Source organism: Neodiprion pinetum, chromosome 3 (assembly GCF_021155775.2).
Source record: "Neodiprion pinetum isolate iyNeoPine1 chromosome 3, iyNeoPine1.2, whole genome shotgun sequence".
Taxonomy (NCBI): domain Eukaryota; kingdom Metazoa; phylum Arthropoda; class Insecta; order Hymenoptera; family Diprionidae; genus Neodiprion; species Neodiprion pinetum.
Window position 1 is genome coordinate 19,663,202 of NC_060234.1, and position 27,093 is coordinate 19,690,294.

The window sequence follows — 27,093 nt, forward strand, 5'->3', positions numbered from 1 at the left end:
CCTATAAACCTCCGTACTATAAACATATTCCGTAAACTCGTAATATACGCATTTGAAGTGAGATAAAACCAGTGAAAACCGAGTAATTGCTATTCTAACCTCGACCGACTTTAAATCCAAGAAAAAGGTGGCAAACGTGAAATCGAAATATCATAGGGAGGACGGAGGAGAGCGCTATGCGAAATTGATGAGCGAGAAGGATAGAATTGGAGATTAATCGTAATTAGTTTTTATAATGACTTTGAAAGAACTTAATATTTTATTTGACTGATTTAACAGTATACGACTTTCAACGGCTTTGTTTCCATGTGCCGTTTTCCGCATTAACTTACAGACCGTCTGTTGATACGCGGCCATGATTGGTCGGGACCTGAACCACGGTCTTACATACAGGTCTGGAAACTCCATTGGAGGGGGTAGGCTAGGAGTGACTCAGATATTGAATCAATTTGTAGTTTACAGTTTCGGCACTGCGTCGCTACTATCTAGTAGGGCTGAGTTACAGAACCTCAAATTTCGTTATTAGGCTGTAGCGCGCTTGCGCCAACAGAGAGGAATTTTTTCTATCTCTGTCGCTCACAGGTGATACGGGTGACCCTACTAGGCTACAGCGACCCTTGCGGCCAATCTAAGAATTATTGAAAGGAAACTCAAGAAGTGAGTCATCCCCACCACCAGAATTTCCAGACCTGCATGTAAGACCGTGATCTGAACCCTCATTTTACACATCTATACACGGCGTTACCCGATGACGAAAGTTGATTGTTCCTCGATGTGACTTTGGATGTGTATTGCGATAGGTTGTGAAAAGTCTAACTTGTCATCTTGTCCCGAACGTTCGTTCGACGCCGTGCGGATTTCACCGCGCTTCCCATAGAGCCAATGAAAGTGTAAGTTGTATGGTCGGCGTGGTGGCGTCACGCTGAGTTACAGGCGTACAGCGAATCGTATTCATTTTGGTTGTTCTCGGTGCCATTTCCATGAAAACTACAACACGCCCAACGACTTCCTCCATTGTCCTTCTTTCCGGGATACTCTACGAGGAAGGATGGCTCAGAATAATTATTTCGGGTTTACACACGGTGGAACACAATATGGGTACGAAATCGATTAAATATAATATTAATGAAAATCGTAATCTTAAGTAAAGTTCATAAATAGCGCGAAGCATACATCGTCAAACGCAATAATAATATCGGTAGAATTTTGTGTGCACGCGAAGCGTAGCCGGTTTAAGCCGCCATTAAAACTTGAGCGTCCGTGCCATCGAGCGTTTTGAGCATGAGCGTCGTACCTTTTCGCGATCAGTAGTTCAGTTCGTAAATCGTGACCATCATCATATATTCGTATTAAAATATTGCTTTACAACAGTGCAACTAGCGCTGCCGCTTATCAAACCGGACAGGCGGGATACGCGGTAACACCAGCAGCCACAGCAGCTACATACACTCAACGGCCCGCCGCAGCGGCTGCAACGGGATACGAAACTTACCAAGCAGCTGCAGCTGCGGCCGCAACCGGCACGACTTACGCCGGTAAGTATTCTCAACCGTAACTCTTTATCCTTTCATTTTACCATCATTTCATTTTCTGTCGACCTGAATCAAATACGTTCGATTCAAAGACCACGCGGATGTATTTCACGTCTCGAACGTTACACACGGGCCACGTCAAGCCGGCACGGCTTTGGAATTTACGATCGATCGACGTAGCGCCCAACGGTCTCTTTCATTTTGTTTTCCTTTTTTGTTTTTATTGTTTATATACGTATCTTTAAGTTGAATGGATTCCTTTATTCAGCCTAATATTCAAAATTTATGTTATGACGAAAATTGGCCGCGATTTTGCATTCTTGTTCGTTTAAAGGTTACACTTTTAAACGTGGTTGAAATTCGTTACGCTTTCGTTTCTAAACAACCTTTGAAATAAATTTTTATCTTGTGACCATAGTATTGTCTGGAATATAATAAATATTCATTCATGAAGCTGTGGCTAAAGTCTTGGGGAATTTCCTTCAAAACCTTATCGTTGTATTAATGCTTCAAATTTCAATATTATAGCTGTGGAGGTTTTTGGAGTTGAGGTTACAGCGCAAGTGATACGTAAACCTTGAAAATGCCCTGTAATTTCCATACTTCGTAAATTGCTTATCCTTATCACTAATATCAGATTAATTCATTAGTTGAAAAAACGTTCCGATACCAATAAACCATATTTTAAACCTTAGACTAGATTTTATAATTATTGTAGGAAAGTTGTAAAATAATGCTCAATTTTCCTTTTAAGATAACATTTTGCCATTTTGTAGAATAGAAAAAGTTAAAATATCATAAGTCCTTAAATTTCATTACACGTGGCCTCAAATATAATAAATCGTAAGCCTAGGCCTGTGATATCATATTTTCTATGTGTACTTGAAATTTTGATCGATCATATATCAGATCAAAACTTGAGTTCTTACTAACACTGAGATTTGATAATGAATTTCTGGCGAGAGAATGAGACCTGGGTCAGCAATAGTGAAGTTCTGTGTAAATGTTATATTACAATCCAAACATATCTTTTTATTCGTATCTGATTTTCTTGAAATATTTAGAGGATAAATAATTCTCTTGACAGAAATCATCAGCCAAAAATAACATTCAACAATTTTAGGTTCAAAACTCAATTCTAATGATTAAGTCGACAAATTGACTCAAAAATCATTTGTACTTTGCTTCATGTGCTACAAAACGAAATCAGTACAATTGGCTTGTAACATATTTGTTTACCATCAAAACTTTTTCGATCAAGCTAGGTTGTTAAATACATTCAAAAACTATTGAAACACGGCAACGTTAAACATGAAAGTAGAAAATAGTTAAATTGTCAAGTCCACACTGCAGAAATTGAATAAAAAACTTGATATCAAAGTTTTTAAGAGTTGCCTATACAAAAAGAAGATTTTATATGTTACCTCAGAATTCTAGTAAAGTTGCTATTGTTACAACAATGGTTTAAGTATTGTTGGAATTTCTAGAAAAATTCTGTACAAATAACTATTACTATCATTATAGTTGTCAATACTGCGTCTTTTGGTTATTGCAATATGAAATTGTTTAATTTACTAAATTTTTTGATATAGTTCCAAAAAGCCCATGCTTCTGGTCAATTAAAACTTTTGTATACCCATGTATTTTGAATCGTTGACCACAAATATGCCAGTGAAAATACCTGCAAATTTGGTTTTCAAGGTCAAAACTCGCCAAAACTGATTTTGAAAGTTTTTTTATTTCATTTCGATAAGTGTTGATCTTCGAAAAAATGTGTTCTGCAAAAATTATAGCCTATTAAAAGATAGATCCGTTATGTTTCAAACAATTTTTGTCTGAAATCATTTTTTTAGCTAAATACTAAACTTTCATACCTAAAATTGTACTTTTTGATTATGGTTAAAAATATAAATAGACAAGGACTGTACAGTGACCGCAACTAGAAATTTCTTTCATTGCGACAATGATACACGTATTGTGTAAACACGGAAAGTCACTCATTTTGGTTGTTACAGGATAGTAAGCAAATTTAGTAACAAGAACTTCTTAAAATGGTTGATTGTGAGTTTAGATTAAATGACTCATCCTTGCCTTTTGAAAATATTTTCCTCGATAGTCAACTTAAGAATGATAATTAAACGCTTAAGTCAGTCACAATATATGTTACCGAACAAACAAGATTAAAATCGTCGCAACCGTATGCATTGCAATAGACGTAAGTCAGTATCAAAAATACAATGGCCTTTTGTTTAAGTATCTTCTTATTTTTCTTCTTGTTCTTTCTCTATAGCTATATCCCGTTCGGGCAAGTGCCAATTTTATATATCTCTATTGGTATGGTTAGCATCAAGCATAAAGTTGAAATTTTTTAAGCACTGGTCTTGAACTTTGGTAATTTGATTGAAAGTAGCAAACGCGGGAACGGTAGCGCAGACCTACGACTACGGCTACGGGCGTGCAGCACCAGCACCTACATACGACGCGACCAAAACCTACTACCAACAGCCCGCAGCAGCGCCTGCGACTTATACCACAACCGAGACACATTACCAGGCTGCAAAGCCGGCTTACAGTACCACCAGTGCCTACACAGGCACGGCGCGTCAAGCCACCACAACAGGACAAGCCAAAACCTATCAGGCATCCAGCACTGCTTACCAACAGCCGAATCCCGCACAAAACCCAACGTATTCCACTGGATACACCGCACCTGCTACGCCAGCTGCCACAGCATCCACTCCAACTAACAGTAAGTTTCACCATAATCTATTATAATTTCTATAGATTAAGTTTAGCATTGCCGATTCCACGATACGAAGCCGCAGCTAGTCACCAAAATTATTAAGTAAACGTGGCGAACTTGATTGAAAAATGGTAGAAAAGCTTAGCAATAAAAATTGGCTAAATCCTCAAAATATTATTTATACTTTTAAAGGGTTCTCAGTGTTGAATTGTACGGTGTAGACTGTTTCAAAGTACGGCAACAATTTTTTCCTATTGCTGGAACAAGGTCTAAACATTACTTTGTACCGATAAAATGAATCCTGAAGTACAGGATTTTTTACTCAAGTCAAAGATATTGTTACTTTCCCATTTAAATACTGTGTGTAGAAATATACTTATTCCAGATTGTTCGCGGATTATTCAAAATTATTCTGAGTGCAGTCTTATATGAATATAATCGTATTATCTCTAATAATAATGCCTTACGTTTGAGCAATCAGGAACCATATATTAGCGATATTAGGACTTTTGATATCTTTTATTTCAAACAATGGGCTAAAGTTGGCCTTCTAAAGTCTACGAAAACAAATATCTAATTGTTTATATTAAAATCAAGCCAATTCAACCGTCCAACCAGTGTTATTTAAAAGGGGATAGAATCAAATAGTATCAAGTACGTTTTCAACTGGAGTTCAAATATCCTACACTTTGAAAAGATTTTCAGTAATTATATAAAAATTAACGTATAGATCTTCGTCCAGTGAACGAAAAAAGTATCACTTTAATCTTAACCAGTTTAGTACTGCATTATTTTATTCAAAAGTAGTTTAGTGCATTTGGCTATTGAATCTAGCTGCTGGCTTCAGCTGTATTGTTGAAGTTGACTTCATACATAGCGAGGCATCGTTAATTATCAGTAGCAGCAATAGAAATTTCCTTTGCATCTCTATTTTACACTCAAGTAAAGTCAATTCAGACCCCCCTAATTTTAGTGGGTCAGCAATAAGGTTGGCAAGATTAGCATCTAACTTATGCCCATTGAACAACACGCACTGTATCTGTTTGATGTAGAACTGCGATTGGTTCGAGGTTGCCGAAGCCAATTTTAATTGTTTGATGATACAGAAATAGTTTGATGAAAATATGTTGTCTTGCACCAAAAATATGCAAGAATCACTATTCTAGTAATGGACAATCTCTTCATTTGAGTATATGAAGAGTCAAGCCAAATGTCTTCAATATAATATTCAGAATTTCTTGTTACCTAAGAAACTCCTGCAAAAGCTTCGATTAAACCAAATAGATCAACTGAAGCGATATTTCATACAATCAAAGTCTTATTTGTTATCAATGATGACTAAATTCATCGGTGTGCAGATGTATAAAGAAGGTGTTAAAGTTGATCAAAAACATTGTGTTTTCAGAGGAATTGATAACTATATCCTATATTCCCTTGGTTTATATGCTTTGAATTTTATCTGATTTTCAAATACTTATAGGGCCATTACTGTGTGTGATTAGTATAGTTTTTAATTGTTGAAATAAGAATAAATTTAGAAATAAATAAGAATTTGAAATTTTGGCCACCAAACATCGCTCCAAAGGTTTTTTTTTATGTTTTTTAATCAAATTTACTCCATATGGCTGGCTTTATTTCTTTTTAACAATCAGTACTGCAGTAATTTGTGGATCTCGTACTGGATTTGAATTTGAATTGAATGAAGAATTTGTACAGGATAAGATAAGAATACGTGGCAAAAAAAAAAATGTTTTTTTAAAATTTCATTACTGAATGCAAGTGCAGCAGAAGCTGAGCACCCTTGACTGTGTAGAATAGTTTCATATAATCCTAAAATGTCGTGATCATTTATTTATAAATGTTAAGATTGGATACGTAAAATTAGGGTGGCCTTTAATTTAGGTCCATAAAAATTACAAGATTCAAGTTTGCAGCTATAATGTAACAAAACTTTTGTTGACCATTGTTATGTGGCAATTTAATTGAGAATCGCTTTGTAGGAGTCATACTCACAACTTGAGTGTATGCTTTGCTTCATTTAATACTTTACAGTTGATGGTTGACTGTATTTCTTAAAATACTGAAGTTACGGAACAGCAATTTCTCTCGATACTGTATTACATTAACTTTACGAACTTCTACCTTATGAGAACTTTTTTAATGATGTGTCAACATTGAAGAATGCTGATTAAGGTTCGAAGCAGACAAGAAATCAGCAAAAGTGTTGTCAGAATGGAGCTCGAGAATGATTCTGTGTGTGTTAAAATTGTACTGTTAATTTGTTTGGTAGACAATATGTACCTACGTCGGTGTATATCTAAAACAAGACAAATGGACAAATCTTGTATTTCTCTTTTTCATCTGGCGTAAATGAGTAAAGTAAAGAGAGAATGCCTATATACAGAATATGTTCTTCAAGAAAATCCACTTCTGTAGGTTTCAACGGCAATCTCTGCTTCAATTAATAACGATGCCTTGATCTATGTGTGGAAATAAATCATACTGCGCATTGATGGTTATATTCATACATTACGTGTAAAATATTCTGGACTCACTTAGTTGTCTCACATTATGAAATCCCCTTTTTTTTTTTTTTTTTTTTTTTTTACTACCAATAAATTGTCACCTTCAGTTTGTTGGCATGAAAGTATTAGGACAGTGTTACCTATCTCTGATATCTATCTGTTCATTAAACCAAATTTTCACATCAATTCAAAGTTAGCAATTGCATTTGCGTCATCCTGTTTTGGTTTTTATTAAAAGCGTAAATTTGTACGATTGTTAAAAATTATAACAACACTCCAAGAAGTTAATTGGTCAAAAATCGATACTTTCCGGTAATTTTATGACGAGATATTTGTACGTTGACTATTTATCAATTTATTACATTTGTAAGTACTCTTAAAAAATGCAGAAATAGAAAATACTGGAATCATCAAAAAAATCTTGGATATTGATGCTTAATTTTAAACTGCTTTAAAATGGTAGAAAATCTAGCAGTAAAAGTCTTTTTTTTTTTAAATTTTTTATTTTATTGTGTTGACATTGTTGAGTATTCAAATTTACAACATTGCACTGATATTGTCTACGATCAACAAATGGTAATATTGAATTGTGTACTGAAAAACAATAATATATTTCAATGACATTGTAGAAAATAATAGTCTTCTAAATAAGATGAACTACCTTGCATGGAAATAGCAAATATACCTTACTTACAAGCAATTTAAAATGAAGTAACGGTACCTCAGATTTTGTTTATAATTTCAGAATTCGTTACCTTTCAATTTTTAAGAGATCTTCAGAGCTTCGGAATATAACAATTCGGTAAATACTCAATGTATGAACGTCTTTTAGGAAAATTCATCAAGATTTTTGGATACCCAACCGCCTTGACCTTGTACTGGTCTTCAAACGAATAAAGTTTGATTGCACTTTCATTTGCCTGTTATTTCAATATTGCATCGAAATTTAGTGCTTATTCACCAATTAGTATCAGGGAGGGTAGTTCTTTGTTTTAAAATATATGTCATTAAAATTATCGGTAATTGAAAGCGTCTGAAATTTTGCATATAGCAAAACAATAGAGAGTATAAATTAAGTTTTGGAACATTAAGTTACCAACAAAAGTACTCCCATCATTTTTTATCACACTAAGCATGGTTAATAGTTATAAGAATTTTCAAGCATTTGGCGATCTTGTTCGCAACATCGCTGTATGCTTCCTCTAAGTCATTAAGTTAGTGTGTACACGCTGGTAGCAAAATTTGTCGGGCTACGACATTGTTAGTAATCACGTAGATCCGCCGAATCAAATAGTCAGACGATTCGAATTGTCCAACTTTTTGTACTTATCTGCAAGGCTGTATAAATTGAAAACTCGTCATTTTTTTTTTCTTTCGAGGACGTGAAGCTCGCAATTTGAACAGTCGTGACATTGTTGGATGTTCTTGTTGATTTATTTCACGAAAATTAACTTACGTACGCTTTTCAACTTTATTTTCACTGTTGGATTTTTAGCTCTTCCAATTTAGTATATCTTGAGTATGAAATAATGAGAAATGATGAGCCGATGACGAGACTGAATGATCATCAGTACTGCTATTCATCGTTGAAGTCAAGTATTTTGCCTTCTTGTGATAATAGTTGTATCTGTTTTTCATTAAAGATGATTTGGCTGACTGATCTCTTGACTCATTTTAAACACGTTTCAATATACGCTACATAATATGTCAATTGTTGGCTGTTGCTTGGATTTTTTATTTCCTTTCTGTTTTCTCTTTGTCTATGTAAATTTCTGAAGCTAAATAAAATCCTTTGACGGATTCTTTCCACTTAAAAGTATTGTAAACCTGAGACTCATGACATTCAACAAATACAACGATAGTTTTTTGCGTTTGTTAGTCTTCACGATTCACGTAAACAAGAATAGAATACCTTTTCCAAATTTGAGGTCGGATATTAATTTCCCCTTGCAGAAACGGCGAGTACAACGTATTCCGGCTACGACGCGGCGCTTTATAGCGCCGCGACCATGTACGTAGCCCAACAGAGCGCAAACAGCAACACAAATAACCAAAAGTCTGGAGGTTGGCAGGGTTATGGCAGGAAGGGATTTGGCGCCGGAGGCGGAGCGATGAAATCGATGCGTCCCAAGCAAACCCCCAAGCCTCAGCAGCTCCACTACTGCGATGTCTGCAAGATTAGCTGTGCTGGGCCACAGACGTATAGGGAGCATCTGGAGGGGCAAAAGCACAAGAAAAAAGAAGCCTCTCTGAAGGTGCCGCAGCAGCCACCTGCACGGGGAGCTGGGAACTCGCTTCGTTGTGAACTTTGCGACGTCACATGCACAGGGAACGACGCCTACGCAGCTCACATCAGGGGAGCGAAGCATCAGAAAGTTGTCAAACTTCACACCAAATTGGGAAAGCCAATTCCAAGTGCTGATCCCACCGTTCTCAATCCTAAACCAGCTGCTGTTGTCAAGGCAACTGTTACCAAAAAAGCAACGGTCACCGCAACACCTAAGATTAATTTTGTTGCATGTAAGTGCTCATATTTTATCTTTTTATTAACAATGTATGTATTTATTATTGTACTAATTTTGGAATACCTGAATCATAGTATGATTTTGTACTTATTGGATGGGAATCTCAGTACATCAACAATATTCGTGTGACCAAGCAAACTTCGTTTTGGCATTAATTTGAAAAAAAAAAAAAAACACTTATTCAAGAGTTGACAACACAATCCTATACATGAACAAAAAGATCATGTTTATTCAGAGGGTGCAAATACTCTCAGTTCTTTGGAGTTTAAATCGTAAAAAATTAATATGTATAATGTAAAATTCACAGATAAATTTTCTATTTTTGTAATGGCACAAACTTCCTTCAAAGTTGCATTGTAGGGTTCCGAGAACATGCAATGTCACATAACTCAAGTTGTTAGGAATTTGTGATCACGTCTCAACTTTTTTTCTTTCCTTTTTACCAAAAGCAAAAACAAAAGTGAATTATTCCCAATGTTTTTTTATTTTATTATTTTTTTTTTTTTTTTATTGGTCACGTGGGCTTGAATCTAAACCGTTGAATGAAACAACTCTTTAATAAAGTTGAGAAAATTAGCATATCCAGCACCAATATACTGTAGAACTTCTTGGAAAAACAAAGCTAATTACAAATATCAATCCAAAATAGTTCACGGACTTCAATTTTTTGCAGTCGGTGCAAGTAAATTTAATTTTTTTCCTATGTAGGTTTGATGCTAGAGATTCGCATTTCAACAACCTCATTCATGAAGTGTACAGATTCCAATATCTAATATCGAATCTTGGAATATGCTATTTCAATGCTGCTTCCAAATTGAAACCTTCTATCCTTGGCTTTCAAAAATGGATTCTCAAACATTTTACGATTAATACGTAATTCAACAATATGCCTTTCAATGTTTGCATGTTTAAATTAGCAGACAATACAACAAAAAATATATTCAAATTTTGTAGATCAAGGTCACAAAAATTTGGATTTTCTATCGGAATCTTTGTGTTCGTGTTTCATTTTGTTATTCAATGTTGGACCAAAATTAGCAACTGAAAAAATCTGGTTTCTATTAAACAAAAAAATGTCCAGGTTCCTTTGAAGAAATAAAATTGAGCCTAATTTAATATACCAAATTATAAAGAATAGACTTTAACATATAAATTATTATACAAACACGATATAACCAAATCGGAAAATCGACTTGAAATGAAGATAGAATTTTTTTTCTCACTTTGCTTAGTCAATTAGATTGCCATGTTTATCTTGGGTTACCTTCTTACGACAGAGTTATCTATGAGAAAACACATACTTGTGAAGACTGTACGAATATAAAAAATATAAATGAAGTTTTAATGAACGTACGTTATACTTTATTACATTAAAGCACCCACGCTGACATGTCGAGTCGAGTGGAAAATAAAATAATGATTGAATTTTCGATTGTTGAGACAAATGCAGTTGAACCAATTGATATTCTTGAATTACGTTTTTGAGTATAATTGTCTAGATCTTTTTTTTTTAACTGGTGTTTCATCTTACAGCTGGAAACCTTGGCACTGTGGCTCAACCTCCAGTAACTGGGGAAGTCAAAGTAGAAGAGCCAGTTGCCGACGACACTAGTGAAGACGCTACAATTGACGAGAAAGATATTCAACCCGTGGGTCAAGAGTATATAGAAGAAAACAAGTCTGAAGATGGGAAGATCATTAGTTTCAACTGTAAATTATGTGAATGCCGGTTCAACGATCCAAACGCAAAAGACATGCACATGAAAGGGAGACGGCACAGATTTGCATATAAAAAGAAGGTGAACCCTGATCTGGTTGTTGACATGAAACCAAGTCTAAAACAGCGAAAAATGTTGGAAGAGAAACTCCGTCGACAGCAAATGAGAGACGAATACATGCGTCGTAGAGAAGAGATCAATCAGTTGGGTCCTATAGGACCAATGGGACCGATGATGGATGAGGAAATGTTGTACTGGGAAGAGCGACGCCGGTACGAAGATGAGTGCGAATACTACGAATGGTACCGCCGTTATGGACGAGGACCTGGCGCTCCGCCACTTCCTCGGCCATTCCCAGGACCTCCCCCAATGATGATGTTCCCAGGTCCGCAAAGACGCCCAGAATCTTCAGACGACAAACATGTGCTGTCTCATCATTCTACGATATATCCCAAAGAAGAGGAATTACAAGCTGTCCAAAAAATCGTCTCTCACACAGAGAAGGCACTCAAGTTCGTTTCTGACACGCTGGCTGAGGGTGGTAAGTTCTTAACAAATTTCAAATAGGAGTTCGTCCATGTGCGCTGTGCAAAATGAAGTTGTCAGATTATCAAAAAATTTTGGTGTTTCGATTATTTAGTAGAATTCAGGAACTGGTATTAAAAAAAAAATGTAGTATCCAACAAATAGTAGGGAATTTTAGCAAACACTTGTGGTCGATCTTAGAAATACCTTGAAATATCGCATGTAATGCTATCTCTAAATTTTTTAACTACCACGAACAGTTTAAAGTAAGTGCTCATAATTTCTATCGCTCGCTATGCGTACTAAAATAGGAATTCTTTAAATTTTTATTTCAATTGCTGCGCTTGCTTGATTATCAATATTTATTGATTAAGATGATTCTTATATTGATAACAACATGAATGCTTAGGACCAAAACTTGATGTACACGAGTACTTACGATCTTCTGTTTTTTATTTGTGATTGCTGATACGACACAACACGATACTAAGTGATTTCATTGGCCTATGCCGTTTGATCCATCCATTAAAATCATGTTATTTGGTTCAACATTGAATGTCTAGGAGCACTGTAAGTGCTTATGGTGTCACGAAATGTGAAAATGCAAGCCAGTTCAGCGGCACCTGAATTTTTGCGAGTAATTTTTTTAAAATTGTTTCAAAATTAATGTTTTTCAATCATATTGAAGGGAAGAGTTTTCAAATGTAAATTCTTGCTTTTGCCAAACAATACCTGTAATTTCGTGAATAATAGATATTCAGATATTTTTTTGGTCTGAAGTTGATCTTGAAAGATTAAACTTTCGCTACAAAAGTTTGTTTTTACAAACGGGAGAAACGTTCTGAAAATCCTTGATCAACATTAATAATATGCATTGCCGCTAGTTTAAATCACTTGTCTAAGCTTCATTACTATGAGATGGCGATGTCAAAATATCCCATCTTTTAATTTATAACGGCCAAAGTAACAAAGAGGAACAAAAAGTTTATGCATCACTTTGATAATCGCAGGTAAAAAACCAGCGCCAGCAGTTGCTGTTCCTGCGCCTGTTGCGACGACGCCTGCTACAGCAACAACTCCAGTGGCTAAGGATGACGCAGCTGTAAAGAAGGATGGAGAAGCTGACAAAAAACAGCCACAAGCCCCACAGAAAGAAGATGGTAGCGATGGCAATCTTTTTTCTTTTCAAAAAGAGAAAGAAGATTCCAGGATTCTACGTGGAGTCATGCGAGTCGGAAATCTTGCCAAAGGTCTCCTGCTATCTGGAGACAATCACGTCTGTCTTGTGGTGTTATGCGCTGAAAAGCCTACTAAGTACGTGTATTCGTTTGTTTGAAATGAACTTTATCACGTATGACAATCTTGTCTTTTTGGAACGAAGTTCCTTATCGCTCGTTCACCGTAGGGGCTAGGCGGAAAAAAACGACACCAAAAAACCGACACTTTTTGGCTATAGTGCTCGTTTGCTATAGTGCGCGCGATCTCCCTCTCTCTCTCTCTCTCTATTCCAGCGTGTGCGCGCGCTCTCTCTCTCTGTCTCAGCGCTTGGGGTGGGAGACGGCAGCAGCGGTCTCTCTCACTCACAGCGCACGACTATACTTCGCCCCTCTTTCTCTCTCCTACAGCGTACAACTATACTTTGGGCCGCAGCGCGCTCTCTCACAGCGTACGTCTATACTTTGCCTCTCTTTCTTTTTATATCTTTCAAAAACACATTCGTACGATTTTATTACCATTCCTTCATATATTTGATTTTTCATTTAATTATTCTTCAATTAAACGTTCTTAATTTATTCAATGAGCAGTAATATAGCGTAAGGAACTTCGTTCGTACCGGCTGTCCCATGACAGCTCTCATGTTTTTTTTTTGGTTTATTTCAAGATCATTCCCCCTTAAAAATTGAACTTACTTACTGACTGTTCTTTATCACATTATTCTAGAAACGTAAGTACTGCAAAAGGTACATTTTCATGCATTTTTCTTTACTTTTCTTTTTTTTTTTTTATTCCGAATTTCTTAGCGTTCTTTGAACCTGCCATTACCAACAAACGCATTAATATTTGCTATTAAATTTATAAAGCCTGAAACCTTTGTAAAGATTTTATCTCACGGAAATACCCCGTATTCTGAAGGAATTCGAATATACATTTAAATAGATACTGTGAGTAAAAAATCCAAAATGTTTACCATATTACCAAAATATTTTATACTTTACCAGGATATTGTATCTTAGCTCAAATTGATAACAATATGCTAAAAAAATTAATTCATTCAAGTTTAATGGTTATGTCTACCTTTTTTGCTTATTTTTAATCTATATTGTGGTTTGTAGAACACTGTTGAATAAGGTGGCAGAAATTCTACCTACTCAGCTGAAAACTGTGGCTCCCGATGACACCTACAATGTCGGAAAGCATCCGGAATCCGCAGCTCTGACAGTTTCTGGTGGATCTGTGACTGTTAGTGTGACATTGACCAGCCCTCTGATGCGGGAGACACCAAAGGTTGTCGCACCGGCCGGTGAGTTAAATATTTTTTATCTTCGCAACGGCCAAGAAAAGGATAACTGTCACTAACGATTTGATGCGTGGAGCACTTTTTATTTTTTCATCACCATTTTTCTAGCTATAAACCGTTTATCGATTTGGTTTGTTCTTTTCATGGCCCGGAAAAAAAATTTCTGTGAATTTTTTTTTTCTTGTAAGCAACCTAGGAGGACGCCATGACAACAAGGACTTCGTGGTCGCCGGTGCATATCTGGTCTAATGTGGAAATGTATTCTTTTAATTTTGATGTAGGGTAAAGAGCTGCGTTTTAGTGTGTCCACGACTACAGCTTCTAATCTCAAAGTAATGCCTTGAGGAATGTGTAAAATAATTCTTCAATTTAGCCATGGATTAAAAATTCTAATATTAATTAAATAAAGAATTTAAAATCTTCGCAAATTGAGATGACCACTTTCATTCGTTTCGGTTTCACTTTTTTTAGAAGCACTAGTCCCGTTTTACATTCTTTTCAAACTCGACAAAATCAATTGTATGCGTCAAATATTTAATATATATATATATGTATTCCTTCATCCGTGGACACGCTTTCAGACACGAAAACTACGCTGAGGCAATCTTAAAACTATGGACTTTTTGATCATGCGTGAACCATGTGACTCCTCTCCCTCCATTAGACCAAATACCGTTAAAAAAATAATAATACGACGACACTTTCAATACGAATATTTTGACTTGGGATTCTAAGATGTTCGATGTAGTTTCATTGTTGGTAGAAAAAAAAAATAAATTAAAAAATAAAAAAAAAACAACCAACACAAAAAATGAATAAATAAATACCTAAGGGTGGTACTCCCAATGTTAATTGCGCAACATCGACAGTAATTAAATGCTGCGAATTGTGTTATAGTCACTATCTTTCTCGAATCAATTATTGTGAAGCGACGTGTCACGTATTAATGTACAGTACTTGATTAGACCTGTTTTAATTTGGACTATTATGAGTCAAAGAGGCTCGAGTTGCTGGACTCGAGTTGGCAATGAAATGGAGGGACAATCCCGATTGCTGGGCATGATCAAACACTCTAAGTGTTGTCTAAGCGTGTTGTGCTTTCTTTGTTGGGATCTCAGAGAATGCTGGACAGCAGCAACAGGGAGCTGCACAACCGCAAGCGACGCCCGCGACGCCGGCCGCGACGAAACCAGACCCACCAGATGTACTTCCCAAGGCTAAGTGTTTGGAGGCTTTAGCTGCACTCAGGCATGCCAAGTGGTTTCAGGTTTGAATCAATCAACTCTCAGTTCAAAGTTTCAAACTCAGTACGCCACTTCAGCAACACTCGCGGCTGTTTTCTGTTTTTTCTATTATTGGTCAACCGCACGCGTGCCAGTGTTCTTTATTCTTCTGGCAAAACAAAAAGAGCAGTCTTAGAACTTCCAGCCTTGTTACGATTTTATTTTACAATTTCAACACCTTGGAACCAAGTGGCCTGGTTACTGATTCTTTGCTCGCATTTTATGTATACTTATTATTGCGTGTGCTAGCCAATATAAAATACACATTTGTACATAATGATCTAAAAGCAGCAATGCGGAATACGTCATTTAAACAAAAGAACGGTTTTCTTTGTAGTAATCAGTCATTATGAAAAGTTCAAAATGATCGCGTCTTCGTACAATTCAGTGAAATACAGAAAATCACTAAAGTACTAGAAACCTTTGTATCACCTCCACAGTTTTATGAAAATAATTCGTCATGAAACATTTGAAAAATGAATGAAATTTAGATTATGGTAGCGAAATGTTTATTTTGACTTTTTTAGAAATTCAAAAATTGAAAATAAAAACAAATAAATTGAACCTTTGAAGATACTAAATTTTCAACAAAAGCGTACCCACTTGTCATTGAAGCAGGATGATTTCGAGGAACATAGAGAAAGATTAAGAAAAAAAGACTGAATATGATTGTTCAAATGATCAAAAGAAAAAAACAAATGACATATTTGATACCACATAGAAAAATGATAAAGTAGTCTGAATTAAATTTTTTCGTTAAGTATCTCATTTTAGAAAACAGTTTTATGTCTGAAAACTTTGAAAAAGTCGGGAAATTTTACAATTCAAAATTAGTGGTAACTCTGGAAGTAATCCCAGTGGTTTTCTAGGTATAATTCAGTTTTCCTGGTTATTGGTGGGTTTGTTTTCAAACGTATAATATTTGACGCATTTTGGTGCACAACTGATACAGTTAGGTAGATATTACGAAATTGTAGATCATATTTGACTAGTGACGGAATGATCACGGAATTTATTACTCTTATGGAACTGGTTACTGCAGTATTCTATCCTCCGAAATACTTTGTATTATTTATTTATTTCATTACTCGTCTCTCCATTTCCGAATAGTTTGCTACTGGTGTTTAATTTGGCTATACTGATGAAAAATGAAGTCATTCAGTGAAATTTGTTTCTATTTGAATTGTACAATTAATATGAACCGATTTTTAACGACTTATGGTAAGAATGAAGATATGGTAATTACATTCAAGTATTGCTGTCTGTTTAGTTTGTTTCATCCTGTAACTCACTAATTTTGTATTGTTTATCGAATATCTTGTTATTGGGCAAAGCGCACGAATAGTCTACATTAAAAATGCGAACAGATAGTCTGTGTTAGGCGAGAAGCCAGCGCAGTATGTAAATGTCACTCTGTCACTTGTGTGTCATAAGGGACATTTATGTCTGCTATGCCTCTGGTCGGAAACATCCAGAATAATAGGAAACTGCTCGTAAAGTGATTAGAGATTTTTAATTCCATAATATCGAGATAAATGAATTTTATTTCTTTTATTTATTCATTGAAGGAATGCTTTTCGAATAAGATTATTCATTATTCTGGATAAATGATAATAACCGCATAATTGTAGCCTAGACTGAGTCTGTTATAGGTCTGTCTTAGATAATGACCACGACATTTTCTTGTCTACTTGTAATAAAACCATTGATCATATAGGTAAATGATGCCTAAAACTGAACTGTCCAGCTTGTAGCTAATTGCATAGCCGCTTTTCAAGATAAACTATATTAAGACAGACAAGCACACACAGTTACGTCATAACTATACCGGGTGTTTCTAGATTAGAAATTGCAGCTTGCTGTAAGTAATGTTAAGATAGGAATAATATTTTGTAAAATAATGAACACTTCAAACTGTGCTGGTTCTTCTACCACCTACAAAAGTTGTGTAGTACATGCCAGTTTAATAAGTCCCTAGAGTTTGTCTAATTTTAAGACACAATAAACACCCGGTAATTTTGATATGGGCTAAACGTTAGAATATATAGGACACGAGGCTGGGAGGATAGCTAAAGCCCACACAAAGCAAAACAAAAGTTAAGCTAGGATTACGCCTCTCCGAATGAATCGATGTTCTCCACCTTGATACAACAGATTATTTGATTTTGAATTAATGTCATTTTCAACAGGCTAGAGCAACTTCCCTTCAGAGCTGTGTCATGGTTATCCGCATAATGCGGGATCTTTGCAACAGAGTACCCACCTGGGGACCTCTCAATGCATGGGTTCGTATAATTTATATCACACTAATTGATTATAAAGTTAATTTCAATTTTAACGTTTCTACTGTCTGAGGTATAGAATTTTGGGAAGTTTTAGGGTGGCCACGGGTCTGGAAAACCGAAAAATCGGGAAATATCAGAGAATTTTGTATACGGCGAAGAATTTGAACAAGTACTTTCAGTTGTTTTTGAAAATTCCGCGAAATGTATTCAATACGACCACTTGAGTCTTTCTTTTTAAACTATTACTAATGATTTGATCTAGTTGTTTATAACTTGCATCTCCTACGATGCTTCCTAGAATATACTTCAAATTCTTGTTCTATTTACTGCATTCGTTCAACTAAATATTCATTTATCGAATCGAGCTAATGACGATGTTTAGACAAATTTAAGGTCATAATCTTGAGACTAAACTTATTACAGGAAAACTACTTTTTTAAAACCGCAAAGTTGTACGACCATAGTGCAAATATTATTTTTCCATATAGTTGTAAAGTACGCCAATATGGTTGCGTTTTTCTCGATTCAAACTTTACGGTCAGAAAACACGATCATACTGGCGTACTATAGAGCTACTATATAAAAAAAATATACTAGTCAGAGGGACAAAGCGCTTTTACAGTCGTTCATAAACTCATCTTATTTATACTAATATCAAAATCTTTCAGATTATCAAAAAGTTATTCAAATTTTAGATTTTTGTTCCTTGGATTTTACATCAAACGTTGCTATCTCCAAAAAATTGAGTCTTACAACACAACTGCTCCACATATGTTGAAATTAAGATAAATTTGAAATAATGGTCCTTACATGTTATGCAGGAATTATAAAATACCGCATTTGGGATCATGATAGGAATTGAAATGACTTCAGTTATCGATTTGTTTACGCAAAGCTGTTTGATATTTCATAGATTTTATCTAAAACGATTTGGGAAAACTAAGTATCTGCTGCAGGACGTAAGGGTTTTAATTTGCTGCCAGTAGAATCTTGTCTTTACTCGTGTCAAGTCTGTGACCAAGGAATTTATAACTAATGATAGCAAATAAGACAAATTCTAAAATTGTCTTTGTCTTCTACCATTGTTGGTAAACACTGGCACATAATAACAGGGTTGTGAAAGACTAGCAATACCGGAAATGCCATTTTATTAGCTATTCATCATCGTTGAATTTTGTCTGCTTTTCAGTGAATTTTATTTCATTACACATAACCTATATCATATATTTTTTTTGTGACCTGATTTTCTTTTACTGTATATTTTTGTTATTGTAATTAAACTTGCTTGTATTTATGTGACTTTGAATCCGCCATGTCACTTCTCTTCTTTCTTTTATCAAATTATTTTAGTAACTTTTACAATTGTTACACCTTTATTGCAGGCATTGGAATTGCTGGCTGAAAAAGTGATCAGTACCGCTGGAGGACCTCTGAGCCCAGGAGAAGCGCTGAGACGCCTTTTGGAATGTGTAGCTGGTGGCATACTACTTCCAGGAAGTCCAGGTATTGACTTAAAAAAAAGAAATTATAATAATAATAATTTGCATTTCGGTGATTAAAATTGAGACATGATGAGCCGATGACGAGACTGATCTTGTTATACACTCACTTAATGATCTTGAATACAAGTATTTTGTGTTCATTGTATTATTAGTGATGTTTTTAACCTTGATAAGATGATTTGGCATACTGATCTCTTCATAAGTAACCAAGAAGAAGAACCAAATTGTTCATATTCATTAATGATCATAACATTATTGTTTAAAATTTTTCTTGATCAGATAATGGAAATTCTTGACAAATTTGGTAACATTTGTTCAGTTCTATTATTGAACTAGCCATTATCAATTTACATTCGATCGACAAAATTTTGAAGCAAACTAAGGATTTTTTCTATAAAATTGAACTCAGTTGGCAAAATTTAGACCGCGAAATAAAACATACATACATACCACCTTGTTTCCAGAGTAGAACAGCATGAAGAATATTGCTAGTAGACTTAGAAATGACTAGGGTTTAATACCTGATTTTTTTACGTGAAATGCCTTACTTATGGTATGTTAATATGGTAATTAAATGTGCAATATTGTAAACATGCTGTGCGTTTTAATTATTTAGAATCATTCTTTATGCAATCACTTCTACCGTAATGATGTTATATATCTTGCATATATCTCTAGAATTGCAACAATTAATTTGAAGTTATTTCACCAGGTCTGCTTGATCCATGTGAAAAGGAGCCGGTCGACGCTATAGGTAACATGACAGCACAGCAAAGAGAGGACATAACATCATCGGCACAGCACGCACTAAGATTGGTCGCATTTCGCCAAATTCACAAAGTGCTTGGAATAGAGCAGCTACCACCTCCAAAATACAAGGGTAGATTTGCGCGTAAGCGCAGACGTGACAATAGCAATTGTGAAGGAACCGACAGTGAAGCCTCGAAAAAGGACAAGAAAGCTGAAGAAATTAAAATGGAAACAGACGCAAAATAAGTAATACCAAACATTCAATTCACTTTATAAATTACTATAACTATCGAGTTGCAATGAGATGAAAATTATGTCTTTTTTTTCTTATACTCGTTGTCTAGTAATATCAATTGCTTGTTTAATAATATGTTTTGGACATAGAAGTGACTTGAGACAGTTTGAGATCATTGTGTACAGTTCGATAGTTCTTGTATGTCGTTAACTGAAACTGTATAATAAGCTAATTTCAATAAATTTTAAGGAAAATGGAAAACAATCGAATTTCGCTGCGAGAAAAAGTCTCATGATTCCAAGTCGCAAAACTATAATTTAAGTCACAACTGAAAGTAAAATGAATTCATTGACTGAACGATTTCAGCTGGTTTATTTATGACTTGGACTCTGAATCGTCGCGACGAAGTTTGTTATCGCACTTGGAGCGCGGTTTTGCGGTGGCACAGGTTGTGTGGTGAAAATTTTTGCAACAAGCGATTGATATTTAGCTAGAGCTCTAGACTTTCGTAATAAATGATGATTGATGTATTGGTCGGTTCTGAATACTTATTTACAATTAGCTGTATTCGAAGTCAAAACGTGAGAGCGTTTCGATTTAAATATGAGTACTGTGGTTATCTGCTGCCACGAACGTTGTTATAACGAAGATTTATAGATCCTCTAAAATTAAGCTTAATTGTAGTTTGTAACCAGTCTCCTGTGAATGTTGTGTGTAATCGTAAAACATGCATAAATTACATGTACCACTAACATGCCGATTGATATATACGACTTGGCGGACACACGTAGTTCCTGGCATAAAAATGAACGAGTTTTTTCGTACATAATACGTTATGTACTTTATTTATGCAAGTTAGTTCCGCAGGTAAATTTTGATTAATATAAGTTTAAAGTAGTGTTGTGTCCATGAAGGCGGCTTGCGATATGCCGAAGAACTATCACTTACGTTTAAGTTATTAACTTTTATCTGACACATGTAAGACCCTGCCATTGTATTTTCAATCACAGTCGAATAAAATGAAAATGTATGCGTAGGCTGCCAGTTATATTCACAGAAATTCTCATTCAAGTTAATTACGTACAACATTCAAATCTTATTTTGAGATTTATAAGTTTCATTCACCGTTTCAATATTCACCGTGGGTAACACTGCAAAGATAAGAAATATTTCTTTTTCAACATCGTTTATAATTAATCGATATTTTTCAATGACTAGTATGTATGGGAACAAGTTTGCGAGATTTGATACTTTCTATATTGTATACTACATTTCGCATGATATACGACGTTCAAAACACCGTCCGGACAAAAGCCGAAAGTTATTTTGGAATTAACAACCACTGCTTTGAGTTACCATCGATATCTTTAGACGGTAATTCAGAAATGGAGGGACATGATTACATTGAATACTTCCTGATTGAAAGTATTCCAAATCCAAACAGCCTTCGACTGAGGTACGTGCGACAGCTGCAAATGTTGAAAGTCATGAAGAAAAATGAGTTCCAGTAGAAGGTTACGTCATGTTGTAAAACAGTGGACCCCTATAGGTATTTTTGAATTTAAAATATTAAAATCGATATTCAAATTATGTAAGAATGGTTTTAAAAAACCGTTCTAAATATTTCGGAATTGGTATTTCTTTCAAGTGAAAACAATTCATTGCACATATCATTGTTTTATCAAATTAATGATATGTATGATTGTTCCATCTTTCAAGTAAAATTTATGTTGGTGTACTTGGGTTACGTCGGATTCTAATCATCTGTCAAATAGGAAAATCTAACTTACGGTGGTTTGATTCTAGGAACTCAAATATAGGTAGATTGTTAATTTTATGTGAAATATGGAAAAAAGTTGCTTCAAATATGTATTTACAGGCTGTTTAAAAGTCCGCAGCGAAAGGGTATACTTCTAATATTAAGTGCTTGTGCATCAAAGATGCAAAGTAGGTCTAGGCAAAAAAGACATTTCGTACGATACTTTATGTAACAATAGTACGTTTTACAAGTGTCTACTCAAAGGTTGTTATCAGTAAATTAACAGTAAATCTTCAGAATAAAAAAAAAAAATGTTTGTCGAAGGCAGAAAGTCATAGGTCTTGCCCATTTGACGGGTGTCTCGAATTCTAGATGATATATCAGGCTATTTTATTTCGTTGCTGTATCGAGTCATTGCATAATTATTTCGTTAATATTACTTTGAAACATTCGTGAGACATCTTATCAATATTGTAAACCAACATTACGCGTGCCGTGGTCAAGTTTTTTACATCAAATGGTAAGCTGTTAAGAGGGTGTCCTGAACTGGAATGTTCTGCGTTTTTTGTGATTTTTTTTTAGAAGGAAAAGAAAGAAATGAAGTTATTGAATTTTGAGGTATGGTTTTATATATATTTAACGAATACAAAAAAAAATGTTATAATAGATTTCTAAGCCTATTTCATGGGTGTCTTGTCGCTGCAGTCTTCAATCGGTCAAAAAGGTGGGAAAGGTCCATCTCATAATTTTTTATTGAAACAAAAAACCAAAAAAGGATTAAATTGTTATGTATTTGTCTTCTAGTTGAACTAAAAAAAAGGCTGAAAAAAATGTGAAAGTAAAAACTGGTGGGTTTAAAAAAAAAATGTGTGAAAAAAAATTAAACTTTAAGGTGCTATAACAATTTTATTTAAATAAACTTTTTTGACGAACTTTTTTAGTTCAATTAAAAGAGATTTTAATACTGAGGGAAAAAAAACTGACTTTTAGTTTTTTAGCTATCACGTCCGCCAATTTAGAAAAAAGTTGTCAATAGGAAAAAATATTAATTTTTAGTTACTTACGCTGATAATTTGCTAATCAGCTATTCCTGGTCCATATAATAGTCTTACTTCTTTAAAAGCCTCATTTTGATGCATTTGATCGAGTTTACAAGCTATACGAGCCTCCTTACTGCTAAATGCCTGACGATTGTTCTCTGTCTTGATCCGTTACGTGTCAGCGATATCAGCAAACATTTTGCACTGCTGGCCTACACTCAAATTACGCAACTGCATGACACTAAAAAACGCTGAATACCCTTCGTTGAACATACCTGCAGCCATGTAGGCTGCAATTTCAACGATTTTTTGGCCCGAATTGAGGTGTTTTGGAGTGATAAGCCGAATTGTTTAGTTGAACGACTCATTGGAATTTTTAGTATAACCGCCTAAGCATCGGGTTAAAAGGTTATCGTTTGAGAGATCTTCATAAATTGGGCGAATGTGTTTTTCAACTTCTTCAATAATCAATCGATTGGGATGCTCGTAAGATTTTAATTGATTCATGGCTTCAACTTTGCGCCATTCACACCAACTGTCGACGCCAACTGGACAATTATCATGCCGAGGAGATTCATCAGTTGAACAATAATGATCTAATGTTGCTATTATAGCATCTTCCATCTTTCGGACAGAATCCATGTTCTTTCTAATGGCCATAATAAATCATGAGTTTTTTTATGACACTGTCTGTCAACCTTTTCTTCCCATCAAGCTTCCGTTCTTTCTTTATAATTCAAAGTTATGAATCTATGCGTTTTGTACATGCCCCACGCACTCATTTTTTGTAACGGGACAATCATCACCGTACAGATTTATCTTCAAAATACCTGCAAAAGTTTTTGAATCAGCATCGCCGATGTTAATTTGTATATTGAAAGCCCAATTTTTCGTCAAATCTTTAAAACATTTCTGTGATAGAATCCATCTCCATCGGTCCCAGCTAAACCTTGATGATTTGAGAAGCATGATCCTGCGAGTCAGTTTCGTACCATTTTCAAAATTCTAGTTTAGAGTACAGCTGTGGCAGTACGCACTTTTTACGATAAGGTTGATTACTTTAACACTGTAGTGCCAATGAGAGTTGTTACACCGTATAATGAATTGAAGCCAGGATGCATCGCCAGACACTTTCAAATGATTTTCAATGTTCTCGTTTTCTGAATTCTCTCGCTTCTCTTTGACAACTTTCTCATTGTCAGAGACTGTATTGAACATCGATCCGATGCCGAGTGAATGTGCTGGACTATGTTATCGTACGTCGATTTCGCTAACCCTTGACATAGACTGTCCATGAGTACAGAAAATACGTTGATGCCATCTCGTCCTACACCAAGTTGCCTCAGGACAAACATGATTTGCCTATTTATTCCATAACTGGTGTTTATTAACGGATCTGAATTAATTTCATTCCGACCGCACATACACGATAATACAATTTTGAAGCCTAAGCCGCGATACCCGCTTTCTTCGATTTCTATTTTTTGCTTGCACGATGCGCAAAATACAATACCAGTAATTGCTTGGAAAACTGTGCAAAATTCAACGATTCTATAACAATGAAGTGGATTCACAATTATATCTTCACTGCTCGCCGTAGATAATTTTTTTCGCGCTGTTGTTACCGTTAATGCTACAAACTACTGGGTAAAGTCACGTGTACTGAATGAATCATACACATTTATACTTGTATTAGACACGTTAAGACTTCAAGGACCCTTCAACCTTTTTCAGGTATAGAATTCTGAATAGAAAATCGGAGTGGCGAGGGCTCGCACACCTGCTCAACGCTCATCTGCTTCGGGCTTTATATTCTTGGAAATATTTAAAATTGGCCTCTGTCACATATTCTTAGACGGTTTATCTATCTATTTAAGCAATAAAAATAACGGTTTTTTGAAATTTTAATTTCGGACACCCCCTTCATAACAATGTTTATTCTCGAGTCTATTTACCCATCTTAACATTATAGTAAGATTTACAAGGGACTATTTGTTTCTCATGCATGCAAAGTCTATAGAGGTGGAAATGAAACGTTTATAATTGAATCTTACGGTATTATATGCCGTTACACCAAGTTTGAATACGAATGTTCTTACAGAGATGGAACAATTGGGGCTTCTAGAGATCCGTCTCAGCTTTTTCAGGAACGTTCCAGTAAGGTAAATGTCAACAGCACTGAAAATGAGATCCGAACTATTGTTACAAGATGACAAATAGACAATATATAATATTTAAAACAGGAATTATTTACTTTGCCTTTTTGATCTGTACTACGTACAATGAATAAGATTTGAACACTCATACCGAAATAATGTGTATTATAAAGAATAGACGTGTAATTACCATAACGAAATCGGTCCTTGCAAATATCCACCTAACTTATAATGCAATTCATGTTTATTTCTAATAAGTCGAATCATCGGAAAATTAATAATTATTTTAAGTGTTTTCGCAGCGGATGTTCTCCGTAGGATTTCGCTTAGTTCAAAACTTGCAAGAAGTGCAGGCAGTTGAACGTCTTTGTTTTGATCAATTTAACAGTATTTGATCATCCGTGTGTGCTTAATTTAGTGGTCTCTTATCTTCGGTTCGATAACGTTGTTTTCGACATTCTGCATAAGTAAATATTATCAGGTTGTTGTAACTTGTCAACAACTTGTAGCGCTACACATGAAAATCGTATGTAACACATGCACATCGAACACATGTACAGTTAGTACAGTCATTTCCCTATTCCGATGCGTATACAGTCACCCCCCACTCCACGTGGCTCTCGCTTTCGACACCAGCAGCGCGAGCTTTTAGCAATTAGTTATTTCGCAGAAATTTTCCTCTACTCTCGCCCCTCGGCAGGACCATATATCTAACGTCCGTTGTATTGCGATGGGTAATTAATGGGCGCTTTCATAGTAATTTCCGCTGACGCATGTATCGATTACGGCACATGAATCACAATTTCAGTTTGACACAGAAATGAGATGACTTGAAAAAATTATTTCGAATGTAATATGTAGGTCCTTCTTATTAATGCGATAAAGAAAGATCGTAAATGATATGAAATGAATCCTAGTCGACTTTGTCATATCTCGTGTTATCACCTACTGAACGTGTTTTGGGATTTCATGTATTCTAAAACTCTTCTGCCGAGAGTGATTAATTAAGGTAAGTTTGTATTTTCAAAGCTTTTTGCGAAAAAAACATAGTGTCGTAAGTTTTTTCACCTGCGTATGCATCAATTTACGACGTGAAACCTCGGGGAGAAATAGCACGCTTACAGTAGACTGGGAGAAAAGCTCTAGTTTACTAATAATAACCATGCGAATGTAAACATTTCCGCGAATATCTATTGCTCGACATTGGTCAACAAGATTGTAGGTCAACATTATCTGCGTCGTTGCCATGGTCGTAACCAAGTTTATAAGACGGAATAAATAATGTTATCTATTTTTTCGAAAAGATGCTCGATGTAAAAATGACTCATGGATTGCATCGGAATGAACATGAAAAAAGGTTCGCGGTCTATGACACACAACACAATTTACATCGACACCTCGAATGTTGCGTCAGTTTCGAATAAAATGTGACTAACCAAAAAACTCTCATCGATGCGAGAAATTTTTAATTGGTTACTATTCAATGCTTGTCGAATTTCTAGACTACAAACTTTGTCAGCATTTTTGGGGAACAGCATTATTGAATGCATCCGAGATAATATAAAGATCTTGTAACATATGCACATTGTAAATTTATAGGTGCTGCTAAATGAACCGCTTTACAATGTGTTATCATCTAAATGTATTATACTGTTGTACGGTAAATTATGCGCTCGTTTCATCAAAAACGTCAACGTTTGCGTTGAAAAATGAAGAACATTCTTTTGTTCAAACAAATGAACAGCAGCTGATAGTTTATGTGTTTCGGACATTTTTAACGTAACCATCCTTGAGTTTGTGCCTTATGGTGCCATCTGGTCTCCAGCAACGGAAGACCAATATCAAGAAAATGTAAAAAGAGTTTCGGTTACTCCGCTTATACTTTGTGAAATTCGCAGTGGTCAAACAAATATTTTAATCATAAAAACGAGCACGTTCCAGATACCGCATCAATTTAATGGTAGATAAGGTATTTTTACTCACAGTGAGCAAAGAAT

The 27,093-nt window shown here is 35.3% G+C and overlaps 1 protein-coding gene and 1 long non-coding RNA gene across 8 annotated transcripts; one reads left to right on the top strand and one right to left on the bottom strand.

Annotated features, from left to right (window-relative positions):
• Window positions 1-963: 963 nt before the first annotated feature.
• On the top strand, window positions 964-21,201 carry Zn72D (Zinc-finger protein 72D). Of its 6 annotated transcripts, XM_046617303.1 has the most exons (12): window positions 964-1,098; window positions 1,372-1,535; window positions 3,940-4,281; window positions 8,754-9,320; window positions 10,859-11,584; window positions 12,579-12,882; window positions 13,902-14,089; window positions 15,205-15,353; window positions 17,559-17,654; window positions 19,037-19,157; window positions 19,857-20,152; window positions 20,508-21,201. In XM_046617303.1, the coding sequence occupies exons 1-11, from the start codon at window positions 1,049-1,051 to the stop codon at window positions 20,150-20,152; spliced, it is 3,003 nt and encodes a 1,000-aa protein (XP_046473259.1). In that variant the 5' UTR covers window positions 964-1,048; the 3' UTR covers window positions 20,508-21,201. The 6 variants fall into 6 exon arrangements, with proteins under 6 accessions (XP_046473259.1, XP_046473261.1, XP_046473262.1 ...); XM_046617305.1 differs by having other exon boundaries at window positions 19,869-21,201; XM_046617306.1 differs by having other exon boundaries at window positions 8,865-9,320; window positions 19,857-21,201.
• Window positions 19,028-26,133, bottom strand: LOC124214733 (uncharacterized). Of its 2 annotated transcripts, none has more exons than XR_006882194.2 (3): window positions 25,287-26,133; window positions 24,995-25,118; window positions 19,028-19,164 (listed from the first exon to the last, which is right to left on the bottom strand). It is a non-coding gene; the product is annotated as an uncharacterized lncRNA (long non-coding RNA). The 2 variants fall into 2 exon arrangements; XR_006882195.2 differs by having other exon boundaries at window positions 19,036-19,164; window positions 25,040-25,118; window positions 25,287-26,128.
• Window positions 26,134-27,093: the final 960 nt, after the last annotated feature.